This window comes from Kogia breviceps, chromosome 6 (genome assembly GCF_026419965.1).
Source record: "Kogia breviceps isolate mKogBre1 chromosome 6, mKogBre1 haplotype 1, whole genome shotgun sequence".
NCBI classification, from domain to species: Eukaryota; Metazoa; Chordata; class Mammalia; order Artiodactyla; family Physeteridae; genus Kogia; species Kogia breviceps.
The window spans coordinates 38,445,614-38,467,168 of record NC_081315.1 but is presented as its reverse complement, the minus strand read 5'-3'; the positions used below and the strand labels follow the sequence as shown (position 1 = coordinate 38,467,168).

The window sequence follows — 21,555 nt, the reverse complement described above, 5'->3', positions numbered from 1 at the left end:
TTGAATAAATAATTAGGGAAATAAGAATATAGATGTTGGAGCTGGAAAAGAGATGTCAAGAAGAGAGAGGTTTTTACAGTTCTCTACTTAATATAAACAATACTCCACATTGGTTTTTTGTTTGTTTGTGCATCTTATCTAGACTGCAGGTTATTATGACCTACCTTCAAAACAATGGAGCCTCAAAACTAAAAGAAACTCTGTTTTTACCTGTTCTCATTTGTTATTGGAAGGGGTAACTATATGTATTATGGCTGGGAAATAAGAATTTCAGTGTCTTATTTACTCTGGGCTGCTATAACAAATTACCATAGACTGAGTACCTTAGGGGGAAGAAATATTTCTGCCAGTTCTAAAGGCTGGGATCAGGGTACCAGCGTCATAGGGTTCTGATGAAGATATTGAAAGGGATGAGGATGTCACATACAAAATTAGAAAACTGTGTGCAGAACTAAATGAGCAATATTAATCTTGCATGTTTTGAGTAAAAAAGAAAAAAAAACAAGAATAATTTACAGCGATTGTAAAATTAATCTATATTAGAAGTCATACTAGTTTTACTTTTGGGGAGGTTGGTAACTACAAGGTAGCAAGAAGGGGGGCTTCTGGGTTGCTGGAACATTCTGTATCTGAAATAATCTGACTATATGCAGTTTGAAAAATTATACTTAGAATAATGTATACTTTTTGCTACATATTTTATGTACAAAGGTGAATTTTAATATAAAGTAAAATAAAAAGATCTTTAAGAGAGTTCATATTATAAAATGAAGAACATATACAGAAATTTAGCCATATAAAATCACTTGAAAAATTCAATACATTTTATATTGATCAGTTATTATTTAAACATAGGGAGTATGAGAAAATATGTGTGGAGATTACACTAGAGAAAAAATGCAGGAACCAGTCCATAAGGAATCTGTTGTGTTTAATAAAGTTTTAAAATTTATAATTGATTATATTTGTTCATGGAAAATGATCTGGAAAGCATAAAACAGACAGGAAAAAGTTTTTTTTAATCCTCCTAGACTAAAATCATTGTGAATATTTTGATATAATTTGCGATATTCTCGCTTTTATATTATGATTTAATATGTAAATAAATTTTTTTGGTCTTCTTTGGTAGGTTTATTTTATTTTATTTTATTTTTTGCGGTACGCGGGCCCCTCACTGCTGTGGCCTCTCCCGTCGTGGAGCACAGGCTCCGGACGCGCAGGCTCAGCAGCCATGGCTCACGGGCCTAGCCGCTCCGTGGCATGTGGGATATTCCCGGACCGGGGCATGAACCCGTGTCCCCTGCATCGGCAGGCGGACTCTCAACCACTGTGCCACCAGGGAAGCCCCGGTTTATTTTTTTATTATTTTAGTTTGGTAAAATACCTACAGGATAATTGTTTACCTATTTTTACATTCTATTTTATTTAATCTTTCATATGAGGATTTAATTATGCCAATTAAAATTCCTAGAATATGTATTTTAAAGGCTACATATAGCTTCATTATTTAGCTGTAACATAAATTGATTTGTTGGATCCATTATCCATTCAGTCCACACCTGATGTCTGCCTGAACATTGTCATGCATACATATATACATTATCATGCCTGTCTCAAATGTTTCTAGATAAAATTCTTGATACTAAAATAGTGTTTGATGCACAGTGTTAAATTTGAATATACAGTTGACCCTTGAACAACATGGGTTTGGGCTGTATGGGGTCCACTTATACAGGGATATTTTCAATAGTAAATGACAGAGTACTAAACAGTCTGTACTTGGTTGAATCCAGGGATACGAAAGAACTGCAGATAAGGAGCGCTGACCATAAGTTATATGCAGAGTAACCTCCACCTTGTTCAAAGGTCAGCTGTGTATCATAATTTTAGGGTGTAAGAAGTCTGATTGATTTTGGTGGGAAAATTACTGGAGATTTCTTTGGATATAAAATCAGAATTTAAAATTTAATGAAGGTTGATGAATTAATTTATTCTACCTCTGAACCTGCTGTAGCACTTTAGCTACTTACTCAGTGTGTCCAGCTTTTTATGTAGCAGTCTCATATGGCTAATAAAATCAGGACAGTTTATCTTGATGGTTACACTATTCAGACTGGTCAGTACATATAAAATTGTTTGTGTGGGGGACTCATCAGAATTGTATGGAGTGGTATCTTCCTCAAGGCCAGTTTGTGTATCTGGAAAAATCAGGTTTTGTGTCCTTTCAGCCTTTCAGAAAGAAGCATTTGTGCAGGCTCATAGGCTTTGATAAAGTCCTACATATTCTAACTGGGAATGTTGTTCTGGGGCATTTTTGGCAAATGTAGTATGTGAATGGACATGGGAAGCTCTTACTAACCCTTCAAGGAGGGGTTATTGACAATGAAGTGGTTTTTGGTCTGCTTACTCAGGGCAATAAAGGGGCTTCTTAAATAAGACTTGAAATCTAGGCCCATCTTGCCCTCACTCCAATCCTTCCCTGTAATCTAAAATGTCCCATAGATGGTGGTGGGGATCCTATAAATTTTCTTCTCTTTATAACAAAAGCAAAACCCAGAGCATTCATGACACCTAAATGTTTCTCCCCTTGGATATTACTGGATTCTTCTAAATGCACTCCTATGTCATCTCTTTACCCATAACAATTTGTCCAGATAAGAGATGGAATAATACATTTTAAAAAGCATATCAGACTGCATTATAATATTTATTTGCCCTGAATAAAATTTTTAGAATAAAATATAAATTCTCTACTATCCTCTTGGAAATTATCTTGATGCAATTTCATATGTGTCTTCTCCAACTCCTCATTTTCTTGTATTCTATGACAAAACTGAATATTCTAAAATAATACTTCAAAGTAACATAGATCTAGACTGGTCTAAGAGCCATGCATGACATGTCCTTTGAATACCTCTCCAAATCCAGGATAAATGACTCTTTATCTTACTTAGTATATTCCAACTACACTGGGTGACTTGCTGGTCCTCCAGCACACCAAGGTTTTCCTGTCTCAGTGCCTTATATAAAGCAGCTTTATTTGTCTAAAACATTTTTCCAGTAATCATTCACCTGGCTAAATACCCTAAAAGTGTCAGTTGAAAGGTCACCCAATTAGAGAGAAAATTCACAATCTCACCATCTGACTCATCTTGCTCCTCATATTACTCAGTCAAATAATATGAAAATAGATCTTCTATATTCTCAAGAAAAAAAATCTGTTATGATTATATTCATTAAAAAAAAATTCTGAGCATATTTTTCTTACATGTTTTAAGCACCATTATAGAACTACAGTTAAAAGCCAAAATCCCATTTTAGCAGGGAACTTCTGCCTCCAAAAATGCTTTTGTACAATTTCCATGATCAAACCTCCTCTGAAGGAAGGCTCTTATAGGCTTCAATATGCACCTGGGTGAAAATTAACTTTTAAGCAGCCTTTAAAATAAACAGTTTGTAATTATTATCATTATGCAAAAGCTGCATAAATGCCTTTAATTGTACTTATAAAGTAACATTTGCTGTAATCACCTCTAATATCCAGGAGCAACTACAACAGTTATCTTTTTTTTTATTAAAATAAAAATATAAGTAACCCTCATTATTGATTCATAGGTCATTTTATTTTATGAGCACAAATGTTGTAAATGAAGTACAACAACTGCTAAAATTTAACATGTATTGAATGATAGTTACTCAAAACTGAACTTAAAATATCTTGAAAATATGTTTAATTACTGGAAGATGATTAAAGGTCAATATACAAGATATTCAGGGCTTCCCTGGTGGCGCAGTGGTTGAGAATCTGCCTGCCGATGCAGGGGACACGGGTTCGTGCCCCGGTCTGGGAGGATCCCACATGCCGTGGAGCGGCTGGGCCCGTGAGCCGTGGCCGCTGAGCTTGCGCGTCCGGAGCCTGTGCTCCGCAACGGGAGAGGCCACAACAGTGAGGCCCGCATACCACAAAAAAAAAAAAAAAAAAAAAAAAAAAAAAAAAAATATATATATATATATATATATATATATATATATATATACACACAAGATATTCAGCTATAATGTTGAATTTTATGATTTGATTAGCCCTCAGTATTAGGCATAATATCTTTTCATAGAGAAATAAAATTGAACATGCACATTTAAAAATTAAGAATATATTTCATTTATTTTTAAAAAATTTAATGCTACCATATTTGTATTGTCTCTTTTAAGAAATGATACTGCTTAAAATTTCTGTGTCTGTCTGTGTATGAGTTAGAGAATAATTTTCCACAGAACTCTTGCTAAAAGACAAAATGTGTTGAGTCCATTTTTATTTAAACTTAGCCAGAAATTAATAAGAACACACATGCAAAAAAACCAAAAACACCTTTAAAGTAGTAGCTTTAGGGAGAAATGATGAAGGGGTGGGGAAGAGAGGCAAGAGGCTGTGATAATAGGGGGTGGTATAGCAGCTTTTATACTTTTGTTTTTCTTTTGATTTCTCTCCCTTTCTAGCACTTTTTATAAGAAATGTATAAAAGATGAAGATGTGGTATTTTAAAAGCACTGTTTTCAGTTTTTATTTTTGGATAGAAAAAATATTCTAGACTAGACAATTATTTAAAAATTAACTATCAATGACTAAATTAATTTAACTATGATGCTTCTTTGTAATATTATATGTAATCACAAATCTAGTATCTGTCAGAAAATTCTAATGTTAATTTATTAAATCTTGAATGCTTATTTTCATAAAATTTAAATATATTGTTAGCTACCATCCTAATATTTAAATTAATATTTAATTTAAATTGAAGATGCAAAACTATAGCTTGCCAGGCATCCTAATTGTTACATTAAATGATTTGGAGGCAGAAGCTAATATCTGTGACCTGTGATTTTATTTTCTACTCCTGATTAAGATTATTTCCAGCATTTGTTTGAAATGGGACCTTTATTAGTAAAGATATAGTAAGTTCTACTTGGATGAGGGGCAGATTTATGTGAAAAACTCACTCCCTACTTGGTCCAGTCTACTTTGAGTAGTTTCCTCCTGAAGAACCCTTAAACTGATTCATGTATAAATATGTAGAAGAGAGTTACTAAACACAAAGTAAATGAATGGATAACTCAATCTATGAAGATATCTTGCACATTAATTCATATATCTATGCATTTTCCAGAAGAAAGATTCATAGTATATTTTTATATACCAACCAGTAATGGTATATTTTCAGTTTTTAAACTTTTGAGGGCTTTGTTTTTTTGATTATTAAAGGTATGTTCTGCAAAAGTGATAGAAATGGAGAGCAAATGCATTTTAATATATAATCATGGAGAAATGGCCTGAGAGAAGACTGATCATGTGAACCAGGACATTTAATACAACCAGGGCAGATAATTTTTAACAGGCATATACAGGTTGAGGTAATATCCATTCCTTTATATCCCATGTAGCCCAAGGAATAAAAGAACGAAGACTAACTTTAATATTGTCTTCATACATGTTTTAATTAATTTCAATTAATGCTACTAACAATTCATTTTATCTTTAAGAATTATGTTGTCTTTTAACTAAGTAAACTATCTAAAAAGCAAGGACTGCATTATTTATTCCCTTTTCTACTCTCATCTACTGTTTGTCTACAGTTGACATTTAGTTCCTTTAACAAATCTATCAATAAATAGAGTATGCAAGTGTGAATGTTAAGTGGCAGTATTTTAGTTCTGTTTCCCAGTTGATATGGCTGATCATAGCCTTTAATTTGTTCCTTTCCCACACTACAGGACTTCTTTTGACCAATCCCATATTACTTTGATGATGATATCATGCATATACATGCCTCATTTAAATTAGAAATAAGACCTATTTGTCTTTCTCTATTGAAAGCAGGGAATTTATGAGTTGCTAATATCATCATAATCTTTACATTGACATAAAAATCACAATTGTTGAAAATACACACAAAAGAACTTTAGAATTTGATAAAGTAATTGCATCTTATTTATGAGAATAGTCACATTTTTGGGGAATATAGTATAATGAAACATGTTTGGGATAGCCTATTACATCAACAAATAATTATGATTCCATGCTATTTTGCTGAATGAATATTAGTGAATTAAACTTTGTTGTTGTCTTCCCATGAGATATATTAATACTGTGTATTTGGGAATGATAAAGCTTTTAAATGGGTGCTTTTGTTATATCTTGAAAGTTGGTCATGTATATTAACAGTAAACACCCACAGAATGCATATAGACCTACCTTTACCAAGTATATTTTATCATATATGTATATATCTAAATGCTTTAATGAGGATATATGTATATCCATCTATCATCTATCCGTTTATCTAGATACATTTATATCTGATAGTTGGAAAGACTCTAGAAATTAACCAATGTAAAAAAATCCCAATTTAAATATGAATAAACTAAGATTTTTAAAAATATTTACCTAATATGTATTAATTTTTGTAATATCATCTCTCTCCTTGTCAAAAAATATATGCATATTTACATATGCATATTTACATACACACTTATACACATACCACACTGGCTTTGAGAAGACATAAGAATTAAAAAATATGAAAATAAAGCGAAAAATCTTTCCACTCTAAATCTCAAAGTTCCAGTGCACTCTCTCTTAATCATCACATATAATCCATTAGAAATATATATATATTTCTCTATATATGCATATATAAACATGATGTATGTATAAATATATATTTCAATATAGTATATTCAAATGATTTAATAAGTAATGTCTAGAAAATATTTTGATTGTTATAATTTCAGAATGATATACAATGTATATGTTATGAATAAGATGCATGGCTAAATAAAAATATTTAACTTTTAATATAGGAAATTGAACTACTGACATAAGACATTTGATATTTCTCAATAACATATTGAACAATAAAGAAAAAAATTAAATTACTTTCAAAATAATACGTAAAATTCAAGTGATTTAAATGTTACAACTTTTATTTATTTATTTATTTATTTTTGTGGTACGCGGGCCTCTCACTGTTGTGGCCTCTCGCGTTGCGGAGCACAGGCTCCGGATGCACAGGCTCAGCGGCCATGGCTAACGGGCCCAGCTACTCCGCGGTATGTGGGATCTTCCCGGACCGGGGCACGAACCCGTGTCCCCTGCATCGGCAGGCAGATTCTCAACCACTGCGCCACCAGGGAAGCCCGGATGTTACAACTTTTAAAAATACTTTTAAGAATTCAGATATTCTAAATGGTTTTAAGCAAATAGTTACAAAATATTTAATGCAGTAAGAACATCTCATTCAAGGATCAGTCCCTTGCAAACATATTGGATGCTATTTACCATTAGTTATATTGATAATTTCTACTTTTCATTTACCTCAAATTTATTACTCTAAATTCAGCTAGATTCTACCATTTTGTATTTTTACTCAAGCAAAAATACTGTTGTATGTGAATTTCTGGAGCAAAATAGGCAACTATTCTTTATCAAGTTTGATTTTGTGAGTTTATATACTGCTTTCTGTATATGAGATAAGATCACTTATTTTTTTCTTACAATATAAATGGAATCATTGCTGATTTCCTATGCATATAAGAACTGAATTTCTTCAGATAAATCTTATGTTTCTTTTGTGCCCACAAAGACATCTGGATACTCATCAGAAGTGTAAAAATCCCAACTAGAAGAAAAAAGAAATAATTGTTCTTTGTTTCTTATTTTTATTACAGATACAGCAAGCTATATTAGAAAAAAATCATATATAGTTCTTAAAATATTTCTCGTGTTGCATAGTTCTCTGTCAATTTTCTTTACTCAAGTATATTGCCTAGCATCATATACATTCAATCAATATTTATTGCATAGCTGAATAAACATAAAAAGTATATAGAGATCAAAATAAATCTATTTTTTACATCCTACTGCCACAAAATACTCCCAAATAAGGAATTTTTAAAAATCTCCTTGAATTTCTGAATAATAGTTTTTCATATGTGTATAAAATACTTCTCCACACACATACACACGTACAACAAGCAACATTAATTTTAATCCACATTTTTGTACAGTGGAACAAAGAATTGATGAAAAGGATATAACACATATCCCTTTAATACATGCCGTTCATTACAATTTAACTTCCTTGTGTGTTAAAATGACCAGCGTTCAAGATTACACACTCCTGCTCCCAGCTTTCCCTTCACAGATGCATATGAACACTTGAAGACACAGTACATGCAAGTCTATGCACATGCACAAGAGAGAGTTTAAAATGAAGTGTATTATTATTACCACTTATTTTTAACAAAAACTTGTTGCTTAATAAATATATTTGGACTACATTTTCTAGCTTAATCCTTTTCTAGAATTAAGCCACAATTATATAGATATGCATAGCAAATAATGTTCCAATATATTTTAATACTGCTAAGAAAATCCAAAATAAAAATAAAGGCAAAAAAATCCCTTTACAAACATGCGTAATTTGAGTACTATAGCAATCTGTTCTTAGAAGCCACTTCTCCTAAAGTTGTATCTACTTCAATTAAATGTCAGTAAACATAGATCTCACCTGGCAATGTTTGCGTCATGACTGTGAAACTAATCCATGATCCAATCTGTTAGATTAAAATATAAATTAACAAATATTGATAGTCTAGAAATTTGTTCACTTGTGACATTAAATAAGTAATTTAAAAAATAAACAGTGGGAAAATTCTAAGTAGAAATAAATTTCCTAAAGACAATAATTTCATTGTTAAATATAATAAAGTTATTAAACAATCCCATAAAACAGTGTCATATTCATAAGAAAATGAGACATTATTCCAAAATTTTTGAAAAAAATAAAATCCTGAAGCTTCTCAAGACATTTTATATGATGATTATAAAATTTTCTTTAAATCTAGATAAATATATGCACATATATTCTGTATTCTTCAGGGAAAATTGTGGTTGAACTATTCCAGTTTCCTATGCCTATAACTTAAATTGAAATGTATATCATCATCTATATCTCTGACTATACCTATATCTACAGACAAAACATATACACATATTATATATATATATTAATCTATAATACATGTAAGTACATAAACACATGTATTTAGTATATTATCAAATAAGTTCAGTTATTTGCATACATAGCTAGCATACCTCATAGGTGTAGTTAGGACATGAAACCAGGAAAAACATCCATGTGAAGGGGTTATAATTTGGACTTGGAAAACAGGCATTATTTCCTTTTAAAAAGGAGAGTAAAGTGTCAATGATGTTACATATTGCAACTTTGATCACATATTTATTGTATAATTCTAAATTCCCTAGAACAACTATATACCACATGAAATGTCACCATATATTTATAGAAACCTATTTCACAAATTACTCAGAAGAGACCCAGTTTCAAATGTTATAACCTTTTGACTGAAATAGAATCCCTATCATTTTCTGACCATGTCTACAGCTATGTTGCTGTAACAATACAGAACACCACCACAATAATCAATTGTTTAAGTTTGAAAATCAAACAATATATAGATATTACTTTATCATTGCATACTGAGATTCATAAATGTGTTTTCACAATTGCATGCCTCTTCCTATTCTCCTTTTAGTGTCAAAGAATATATTTTTGCTTGAGATTATTAAATACCTCAAACCTCTTTCTATTAACTTAGTGAAAATCCAAAGGGAAGTTCATAATTATGTCATTTATATAGAAAAGTATGAAAATCGCTTATAAGAGGATTACAGTGAATATCAGTATAGTTACTATTCAGAAATACCATATAAATTATTTCTGCTCAGTAATCAGGATTGTTATTTACAACTCTCATTATACTTAGCATATTGTCACTTGATTTTTGTTAGTTACTTTTTGCCTTTCAAATTTTTTTGAGAAATATTTTGGATAACAAATTTATAATGATTTCAAGTTGAACTTTGAGCTGTGACATTTGTAAAAAGTAAATATGAGTTATAAAATTACTGTTTATTCTCCATAGCAATATTTAATCAGATAACACATCAACTAATCTCTTTTAGTTGTAATTCTAAAGTCATAATGAAATGTCAGAATGTTGTTTTCAAAATTGTAACTATTGTTGAACTATCAAAGTGAAAAATATATTAGGCAATGTGCAGATTTCATGCATTGCTCATTTCAAGATAAGGATAAATATGTATGTCATTTAATAGTACAGGTTCTCTTGGGAACATTTATGTAAACACCTTTGTGTAGCATCCATATATTTGTCAAAAGAAAGATAAATGAGGAACCTACCCATGTTATAGTAACTGACTTTCAGATGCAGAATGTGCACACAAGGTAATTTGGGTTAAAGCCAGTTTATGAGTGTTCAATTCCTGGAGGTAGTGGAATGATCAGGATCCACAAACACACATTTCTTCCAGATGTGGTTTGCAGATTAAATAACCAATGTGTTTTGTGACACAGAAAAACCTAGTTTTCTTTCCCAGTTTTTGGACTTAAACTAGTTGTAAGACACTAAACTCATTGATGGAAGAACAGTCTGGGACCCCAGGGAGAAAGACTGAAACATGGAAATAACTGTATATATATAAGGATTCTCACAACCATTCATTAAAATAACTTCACTAAACTATCTACGGTCATCTGTCTGGGGAACTGTATACTAGTGAGAGCAGACTATCCCTACATTTTAAGGACTGCCAAACACAGTTAGTCCACTGCTTCATAGGGGTTATTTCCCTAGACACTGAATGAATAATTGGAATATACATACTTTGTAGTTTGCATAATCCCATTGTGTATTGATTTATTGGCCTTTGGGACAAGAGCTAGTGGGGAAATCCAAGTGGAAGCCTCTGAAATTGCACTCATTCTTTTGTAAATATAAACAATCTGCATCCCAATGAGAGATCAGTGCTACATTTAAGATCTAAAGTATGCTTGTATGATATTCTCCCATTATATCTCCATTTAATTCACTTCTTAGGTCCTGTATACTTGGCCCCAATAGCATGAGCTCCCACTTACCAGGGCAGATATAACTACTGCTGCTACCAAGTGTCCAAACTGCCACCAATAAAGAACACCAGTAAGACCGTAACAAGGCACTATTCTGCACAGATATGATCTAGTAACCTGATGGCAAGGTGATTTATTGAACACCTTCTATTTTGAAAGAGGCAGCAATTCATATTTGCAGGAAAAGATACATACTCTGTGAATGGATTTCCCTTTCCTTCCTTTAGGTCCTGAGTCAGTCTTATTATCTGAGGATTTACACATATTTGATCAATTAACACATCTCTTCCACAATACACTATTTTCTTTTTGTTGTTTGTTTGTTTTAACATCTTTATTGGAGTATACTTGCTTACAATGGTGTGTTAGTTTCTGCTTTGCAACAAAGTGAATCAGCTATACATATACATATATCCCCATACCTCCTCCCTCTTGCGTCTCCCTCCCACCCCCCCCATCCCACCCCTCTAGGTGGTCACAAAGCACCGAGCTGATCTCCCTGTTCTTTGCGGCTGCTTCCCACTAGCTATCTATTTTACATTTGGTAGTATATATAAGTCCATGCCACTCTCTCACTTCGTCCCAGCTTACACTTCCCCCTCCCGGTGTCCTCAGTTCCATTCTCTACATCTGCGTCTTTATTCCTGTCCTGACCCTAGGTTCTTCATAACCATTTTTTTAAAAATTCCATATATATGTGTTAGCATGTGGTATTTGTTTTTTTCTTTCTGACTTACTTCACTCTGTATGACAGACTCTAGGTCCATCCACAATACACTGTTACTTTAAGAAATCCATTTTTCAAAAAGGAGGTACAGAAATGAGCCCATAACCAAAGGAACAATTTCTCATATCAAGTACAATATCATCAAAAAGTTACCAACCTGATGGATTAATTGGCTAATCTGTTGAAGGCACAGTTGAAATTCTGACTTAGGGGCAAAGTACACCTTTAAATCTATAAGATAAGGTTTATAGTTTAATGGGAATCTACCCATGTTCCATGACAGAAAATTCACCACTTGGAAACAAGGATCTTAAAACCTGAAGACCCCAGTGTTGTGGAGAATGAATCACTACTCTTGGCAGAGTAATTGATCCTGATCATGAAAAGGAGGTAAACCTGCTGTTATACAGTGGGGTAAGAAGAGTATATTTTGCCTCTAGTATTTGGACATCTCTGGTATTCCCTTGACCCATGGACAGGGGCCATGTTCATGTCCTGATAAGGACCCTCAAGTGAGGGTCCATGTCATACCACAGATAATCCCTGAGATGTTAAATGTGTCAGTTGAGGGTGAAGGGAATCTAGAAGTTTCTACTGGTAGCAGAAAGCTTTCACCTATTATACCCTCTGAGAGGATGGCCTTGACAAAAGAGAACTGCCTTATCCTAGATAATTTCCCCATTTCCAGGGAGCCCCAAATCCAATCTACTTGTCTCTAGTCATTCCAACTTAGGGTAACTCAGAAGGGTTATCCTAGTTTCAGATAACCCTAGAGAAATGACTGAGGCCACCCTTCAGACATCACAACTCAGTTTCCTACTAGGCACAATTCTTCCCGTTTTTTCAGTACTTTGTAATAAGCATTTAAAAAATGTGTTCTATATCAAATTGTGTTTTCTGGGGGACACATTTTGTGACATCTTGCTTAAACAGTCAATATAAATGGTCCCCCAATCCATAATTCATGCCTAAAGCATATCTAAGGCACAGATATTACTACAAACTTCAATTAATATGTAAGTGGGGAAATAAAAATCCAAGAGCAACAGAGACTCATCTAGAGCTGACACAGGAACTGAGAGTTGGATAAGGATTCTATGTAAAGAAAAAAAGTGCACTGTGTATGTAGATATCAAGAATTCATGATCAGAAGAAGAGGGTTTACTCTGAGAAAAGTTCTGAGACCTGAGGTTATCAGGACACTGGATACAGAGAACTGAAGTGAAATGATTTGAGAGTAGTGAGTCCGGAGGTTTTCATATTAGAAGGCACTGCTTCTAAGAAAGGAGAAAATGCTTTGAAGGCTTAGAGGGGAAGGGAAATAAGGTAGTATTTCTGGGAATTAAGGAATTTAGAAAACAAAGGAGTGTATAGAGGATCAAAAGACACAATGAAATACCCCATCCCCTCCAGAGCACACTTTATTCTTTAGAGACTTCACTTCAATCACCCCATCTGTAAAAACACTTGTTATTTCTCTTCAGGGACAATCTACACACTTAAAATGAACATAAGTTGATCAATATTCACATAAGGCTTCTATATGAATAAAAATGAAAGCCAGATTTTTTTCCAACTGATAAAAATAATTCCCCCAAAAATTAAAACAGGGAAAAATTTTAATGCACAGAAGCACTTGCAGATAACAAAGAACATAACCATTAAATCCCAGAACTCAAAATAGGTATGGACAAAACAGGAACAAAAAAATAGTTGATTCTTCTCAAGAATTAAATTGTAGAAAAAGAAAGAAATCACTTTACTAATATGGTACATATTTCAGTTTGCCTAAGGGTAGAATGTTCAGTAGAATAGGGGATATTAAGTAGAAGAACAACAACAGTGAAAAAAACAACAAAAATCTAAAAACAGAAAGTGATAGATATATAAAATAGAGGCAGATGTAACATGTGTATAATGTAACCCCACCCTCTCCTCACAATCCACAATGTAACAAACCAAATTTTCAACTATAATACAAGAAAACTTTCTAGAATTTAAAAAAGACATGAGTCAACCTACTAGAAGATTATATCATGTCTCTGGGAAAATTGATTTGGAATTATCAAATCTAAGACACATCCTACAAAACTGTACAAAATTAATAGACTTCAGTGATAAAGAAAAAGTGTTCTGAGTCTAGAGGCAAAAGATTAAGCCAATTAATCAAGGAGGGAAGATTAGATTGGCTTCTGACTTGGCAAGAACAACATACAAAGCAAGGTAAAGGGTGGAGTAAAAGCATACACACACACACACACACACAGAAAAGTCTTTCTCACATAAACGTTTCCAAAGTTTGACTTTGAAAACATGGTGATTTAAAATTTTCATTTTCAAATAATGACTGCATATTCCATATGGATGAAGAAACTTGAGCAAAGTCACATTGTTAGAGGGTCAGGGTCAAGACTAAAAGTTGTGATATTCATAACTTTGGCAATGTTAGCATTTTTATAAAATTGTATTGTGTTCTGCTTCTATACTTAAAAAAAATCAGACTATCAGAAGTTTTTCATCTGGGCTTCACATACTTCCAAGGAGAAATCGGTAGATCTATGAATTTGGATTAGATAAAAATGGCATTTAACCTCTTAATAAAGTGTAAGATTTACTTCAATACAAATGCAGACAACAAAACACAATACTATTTGCATTATTCTGTTAATTTTTTTCAGACAGAGATATTTTCAAATAATATTACAGTTGTTTTAGATTTCCATATATATAATTTATGGTCATCAGTATGGTACTGATTAAAGTGTTATGTAATGTAGGAATCAAAACATTTATGTTATTATATATTATACTACAGCTTTTTATGTGTTCACAAATATTCTAATATAATAAATTTCTTTTGTAATTTTATGTATTATAGGAAAAAATATTCTGGAAAGTGTTTCATATATTTCCCCAGCCTGCCAGAGCTGTTCAAGACAAGAAAATGTTAAGAAATTCAGGTAGCTGTTAAAACAAACTTGAAAAGACAGACACAACTTTATATTTGCAACTAGATTGATAAAAACATGAAATCCAAATGTTGACCATTGCTATTGGAAATTACAGTTAAATTATGTACAATGTACAATAAGCCATTGTGAATCCCTACCTATAATTTAACCTGAATGAGAGTATTGATTTACCAAAAATACCTTTAAGTTATATAGACACTGTAAATTTTTTCAAATCTTTTGGCAAACCAGTAAATTCAACATGTTCTCCCAAACATTGCTTTTTCGCCACCATTGAATTTGTCAGAGAAAATTCACTTTTATTCGAAAAAAGTTTAAGAAGCCATTTGAAATACAGTGGGATTGTAACATACAGTGCAAATTAGATTAAGAATTGAAAGTTAAGCTAAGAAATGTGGATATTCATCAAAGTATTTCATACTTCTTTACTTCATAATCATGTTTGTTTCTTCATATATTTAAATGAGAGAGAGAGAGAGATTGTGTGTGTGTGTGTATGTGTTTGTACATGCACACTTCAGAGAAACCATAATTAGGGAATATAATATAGTTCAAATATTTTGAAAACTTAGGCATAAAAGGATAATAATTGGGGAATACTAATCTTAAATGTTTCCAACTATTTTTTAAAAAAATAACAATTAGCATAATTCACTCTAGAGGAGATTAAAAAAAGTGACTAACCTGTGTGATTGGGATGAGCCAACACTACATTGATGAAATGATTTCCAGCTTCACAAATCTGCAAAACATTTCAGCCTTTTCAGTGTGATATACTTGGGTTTCTTTTAAAAATACATTTTTAGATATACAAATATCCATGTAATATATTGATTCTAAAGATCCAAAAATATACTATTACTCTAACTGTAAGAAGAAGAAATTTTGTATTTTAACAATGAAAGAAGCTGCTGTGGACATATGTAGAATCAAAGGAATGAGTTATATTGAGGTAGAGATTTTGAAGGTATTCTTGATTCCTTTTGATAGTTATGTTCAAATTGCCTTGTTAATCAGGTCCTGTTGATTATCTGCTTTGTATTTGATACAATAGGTAAATTTTCACAGCATGAAGAGACAAGCCATATCACTGAAGATAATTTGGCATAGGTTTATATATTCCAGGTTTATTAACACAGTAGCAACCCTTCCACTGCAAGGGTAGTAGTATGGTTCCTGGCTGGTTTCAGCTCAGTTTAGAAAATGTATTGTAAGCAGTACTGCTCCACAAAGTCACTTGTTGCTTGTCTGTCACCTGACCTCTTAATCATGTACACTCCACTAGTTGTACCTGTTTAGTAGACCACTATACCCTCTAAGAAGCTTCAGGGTTAACAATATCTCCTGAGCTAATACTGTATGAATTTGCAACATGTAGCCTCTGAAGATAGGACTGTTTCCTTTGTCTGTCATATACACCTTACCTGATTTAATGCAAAGTATGTATTCAATATATAAACACTACGTTATTAATAGCAGGTTATGCTATCCAAAATATAGGCAACCCACAGATATTACCAAAATTGCGTTAGTTGTGAAAAACAAGATGATCTAGATTTTAAAATTGCTATTGCACACCAGTATGAATATACATACACTACTGAACTGTACACTAAAAATGGTTAAGATAGTAAATGTTATGCTATTTTTCTTTTTACCACAATTAAAAGTAAAAGAAGCCACTAGGTAAAGTGTTTTAAGTGAGAAAGAACATTAGAATGGTAAATGATAAAAATTCAAATAGACTTGTACCTGGATGCATATGGGTGGCTTAAAGTAAATTTTAAAATATTCATTTGTGCTTGATTTTATAAAACCTTTATTGACTACTTGTTGCTTCACACTAGCATTCATTTGAAAAGTGATTCAACAGTCCACTCTCTTCTTCAGAGTTATCATTAAGTGGATAAATAAGAAATATGAAATTTTCAGCTAACAGAATTGAAAAAAATCACAGTTTTTACATGGAAAAAATCATCATTTAAAAAATGTTTTGATTCAGAATGTAATGAAAACATTTTTACTTCTTTCAGAACCCTTTGTACTCTCAGTTTGTTGAGATTACAATTTTATTTTTAATCAGTACACCTAAACATTTAACAATGTACAATGTGGGGAATGTTAAATTTTAATAAACCACAAAGGACTTTGGTTAATATATTAGAAGTGACATATCATGCATCACATTGTACTCCACAGATTTTTCTGAAAATATTCCTGATTAAATTCCACTATTTTCAGGTTGAAAGACATAATTGGATCAGAATATATAAAATTTCAGCAGTAAAATTCTTATTGTTTACTACTAGGCACAGTAGCCCCTCCCCCTTATCTGCAGTTTCACTTTCTGTGGTTTCAGTTACCCACAGTCAATTGAGGTTCAAAAATATTAAATGGAAAATTATAGAAATTAATTTATATGTTTTAAATTGCCCTCCATCCTGAGCAGCATGATGAAATCTCAGGCCATTCTAATCTGTTCTGACATTCTCTTGCTGTGCTTAATTTATAAATTAAACTTAGCCAGTACTATATGAGGTTTTAGACATTCAATGAGAGCCTTGGAATGTATCCCTCACAGATAAGGGGAGACGACTGTATTGTGCCTCAGTCATATCATGATGGCATTGTGGCAAAGATGCCAGTGGCCAATGACAAAAAAAGGTTCCAGGGAGAGCAACATTCAGGGAGATATGTATCTTGCTCTTTGTAACAAGTTTCATCATGTTAAGCATTCTCTGCTTTAAATAGTGAAAGTGATGTGTCTATTGAAAAACAAACAACAGCAGACAAATGCCCTAATATAGAATTTGTAGCCATCAATCAAGTAATCAGGCTGTCATTATTATCAAAGTAAAATACTTTGTTTCCACAGCAAAAACAACCTTTATTCTATGATCTCATAATATTTTTAGAGGATGACCATAATCTATCTTTTTTCTGCATATGTTATCCGTAAATTTTTATATGCATTATTATTAATTATTGGCAGTTCTAATATCTCATAACTTTATCAGTTAAGCAACATGATAATCATTTTACTAATTTATATGAAACAGAATCTGCTAAAATGTTTCTAACACTCTTAAGCTTGAGTTTCGGCTATTTTTTCTCTATAATAATAATAACTATAATTTTGTTATATTTATTTTACCTTAATAAATATTTCAAGAATAAGGAAAATCTAGGCTAAATATATAATTACACAAAGTTTCACCTGTAAAATGTATCAACTTTTCTGATCTTGGGAAGTTAGTTTCTTGTTTATTTCTTTTTGGAGAGTTAGTTTCTACTTTAAGGGATAAGGTATATCACATACACTGAAATACTATTTGATAATATAAGCCAATATTATACTGTCTCAGCATTCATTAAGTCATAACTTATGATAATTTATATTACTATGATCATAAAATTATAGAACTTTATTCTAATTCCTAATCTCTACTCTTTTATTATAAAACCCACGTATATGGGATTCCACTTTTTAAAAAGGATAATATACATGTGTTTCAGAATAAATATATTCAATATATTAATTATTGGTTTAACAGAAAGTACATGAATACCAACTTATGATTTTTTTCGTTAAGACAGTTGTTTTAGAGCAGTGTGAAGTACACAGCAAAATTGAGCAGAAGTTACAGAGATTTCTTACAGACTCCCTGCCAATACATGCATAACCTCCTTCATTATCAACACCCACCACCAGACTGGAACATTTGTTACATTTGATGAACCTACATTGACACATCATTATCAACTGACGTGCACAGTTTACATTACAGTTTGCTTGGTGTTATACATTCTATGTTTGGACAAATGTATGACATTTATCTATCATTATGGTATCACAGAAAGTATTGTCACTGCCTTAAACATCCCTTGTACTCCTCCTGTTCATCCTTCTCCCTCCAGCTTCTGGAAACCACTGATTTTTTTTTTTACTGTCACCAGAGCTTTGGCTATTCCAGAATATCATAGAGTTTTAATCATACAGTATATAAGCTTTTTAGATTGGTTTAAATATACATTTAAGGTTCCTCCATGTTTTTTTCATGGATTGATAGCTCTTTTTTAACACTGAATACTATCCCACTGTCTGGATATACCACAGTTTATTTATCCATTCACCTACTGAAGGATATCTTTACTGCTTCCAAATTTTGCCAATTATGAATAAAGCTGCTGTAAACATCCCTGTGCCAGATTTTGTATAGACATACGTTTTCAACTCCTCTAGGTAATACTAAAGAGAATGATTGCTGGATCACATGGTAAGAGTAAGTTTAGTTTTGTAAGAAATATCAGTCTTTTTATTTTTATTATTTATTTATTTATTTTATTATATTTTTGCGGTACACGGGCCTCTCACTGTTGTGGCCTCTCCCATTGCGGTGCACAGTCTCCGGACACGCAGGCTCAGAGGCCATGGCTCACAGGCCTAGCCGCTCTGCGGCATGTGGGATCTTCCCAGACCAGGGAACAAACCTGTGTCACCTGCATCGGCCGGTGGACTCTCAACCACTGCGCCACCAGGGAAGCCCTGTCAGTCTTTTTAAAATAGCTGTGCCATTCTCATCAGCGGTGAATGATAGTTCTCATTGCTCCATATCTTCACCAGCATTTGGTGTCATCAGTGTTTTGGATTTTGGCTATTCTATAGGTGTATAGTGGTATCGTGTTGTTGTCTTAATTTGCATTTCCCCGATGACAAATGATGTGGAGCATCTTTTCATATGCTTATTTGCCATCTGTATATCTTCTTTTGTGAAGTATTGGTTAAGGTCTTGGTCAATTTTTTAATCAAGTTGTTTGTCTTATTGTTGAGTTTTAAGAGTTTTTTTTTTTTTAATATTTTGGATAACAGTATTTCATCAGACTTGTATTTTGCAAATTATTTTCCCAGTCTATGCTTGTCTTCTCATTCTCTTGACATTGTCTTTGCAAAGCAGTGTTACATTTTAATAAATTAGCTTACCACTTATTGCTTTCATGGATTGTGTTTTGGTGTTGTATCTAAAAAGTCATTGCCATACCTAAAGTCATCTAGGTTTTCTCCTATGTTATCTTCTAAGGATATTATAGTTTTGTGTTTCATATTTAGGTCTGTGATCCATTTTGAGTCAATTTTTGTGTTGAGTGTAAGTTCTAGGTCTAGATTTGTTTTTTTTTTGCATGTGAATATCTAGTCATTTCAGCACGACTTATGACTGTCTTTGCTCCATTGTATTTTCTTTGCTTTAACCAATATACTTTTGAAAATGAAAAACTGAAGGATTTTAAATAAAATTTCAGACATCATATTTATATTATTGTATGATATGAATGATAAATTTTACTAGTTCATTTAGTAATTTACTTTTTGCATGAGACTAATATTTTATTGCCTAAACTTTGCTATAGGAGAGGATATTTTCACTCATAAATTGCAGCTCGAAGTCTGATTTTGGAATTGATGTAATGCTTAAAAATAGTTTATTTTATTTCTCTGATCCATCTCATTACTCCAATTTTGGGGATAACTGAATTTTTTTAATCCATAGAGCTTTCATGAAATATTGTATGAGTGTGCACATATGGCATAACAATATAGTATAAGAATAGCACAATAGAGTAGAATTTTAAAAATAAATATTATTTTTGAAAAATAAATATATACTATATAGTTAATTATTGTTAAAACACTTGTCATTATTTTGGGGATTCTTTTACATTAGATTTGATATTATATATTTACATATAATTTATCATTTATATATCAAGATGACAATTTTTATGGTTATAGTAACTGCTGATTTTATTTTAAATCACTACTATAATTAGGAGTAAGTCAGTTTTAGCTGAAAAACAATGATAATTATAACAAATTATAATGAAATAGCAAAATATAATATGTTTTAATTTTATATCATTAATTTCTTAAAACTAGTTTTCTAAATAAGTTATTTAAGAAGAAGTGAGTTCAAATTTTGGTATAAATGTTGATTTCTATTTATGTTATTATTTATGTCAGATATTTCAGGGGCTTTGAGAAGAAGTGAAAATGATGAGAAAACATAGAGTCCTAGATTTTAAGTCTTCAGTAGGGAGTAAATGTAAATCATTTTATTGGTATGTCTCAAGAGTTGGCAGAGGATCAGAAAAAAATTGTCATGACCAAATCTGAGCAAACTGCTGAAAATATTTAACTTTGGTACATTTTTTTTTCCCCTCATTCATCTCATCCACAAATACTGAATACTCACAAGCACTTCACTAGCCTTTCTGTGGTTACCACAGCAGGGTTCCATTCTCCTCCACACTTATTAAAAGCTATGATATATCATTCCCAGAATCCTCTCCCCTAATCAAAAATTATTGTGCTATGTACAATGTCCTTTTCAGCTAAATGTTACAAGAGCAGGTGTGACTTCTTGATAAGAGCCTAATTTATTATTTCTCCAAGAGTATTTGCATTTTAATAATGAGAAAACAAACTCATCCTAAATGAGTGAATAACTAATTGTGAGAATGAGGACACAGAGGTAAAACCAGGGAGAAAAATTAATGTCACCACTTTTCAAACCATGTCTTATGCAACATTATCTATTCCTCCCATTTTGTACATTATTGAAGACAGTAAGAAAATCAAGAAAAAAAATTTCTTTTCTGATATAATGCTCAATGTACAAAGAATTGACAACCAATTGTTTCTGGAGAGCAAAAATAAAGTTGAAAGAAAGAGTGGATAAAGAAAACAGGATTATTATTTATGTAAAATATATATTGTTTTGCAATGGTAATTTTGGTGTTTTGTGGGTGAAGTTGGGTTCAGAGGATAATTAGGGGGGTCATAGAAATA

At 32.1% G+C, this 21,555-nt stretch overlaps 1 protein-coding gene across 4 annotated transcripts in view; it reads right to left on the bottom strand.

Annotated features, from left to right (window-relative positions):
- Positions 1 to 3,601: 3,601 nt before the first annotated feature.
- Positions 3,602 to 21,555, bottom strand: part of TECRL (trans-2,3-enoyl-CoA reductase like) — a 105,643-nt gene continuing 87,689 nt past the window's right edge. For 2 of the 4 annotated variants that reach the window (XM_059066331.2, XM_059066330.2), the window contains 4 exons: positions 15,396 to 15,453; positions 9,155 to 9,240; positions 8,568 to 8,613; positions 5,468 to 7,676 (listed from right to left, as the gene is read on the bottom strand). In XM_059066331.2, coding sequence (XP_058922314.1) covers positions 7,549 to 7,676; positions 8,568 to 8,613; positions 9,155 to 9,240; positions 15,396 to 15,453 — 318 coding nt within the window. In that variant the 3' untranslated portion in view covers positions 5,468 to 7,548. Of the gene's footprint in view, positions 3,783 to 5,467; positions 7,677 to 8,567; positions 8,614 to 9,154; positions 9,241 to 15,395; positions 15,454 to 21,555 lie in introns of those variants that run through there. The other 2 variants (XR_010841013.1, XM_067035731.1) reach the window with 2 other exon arrangements.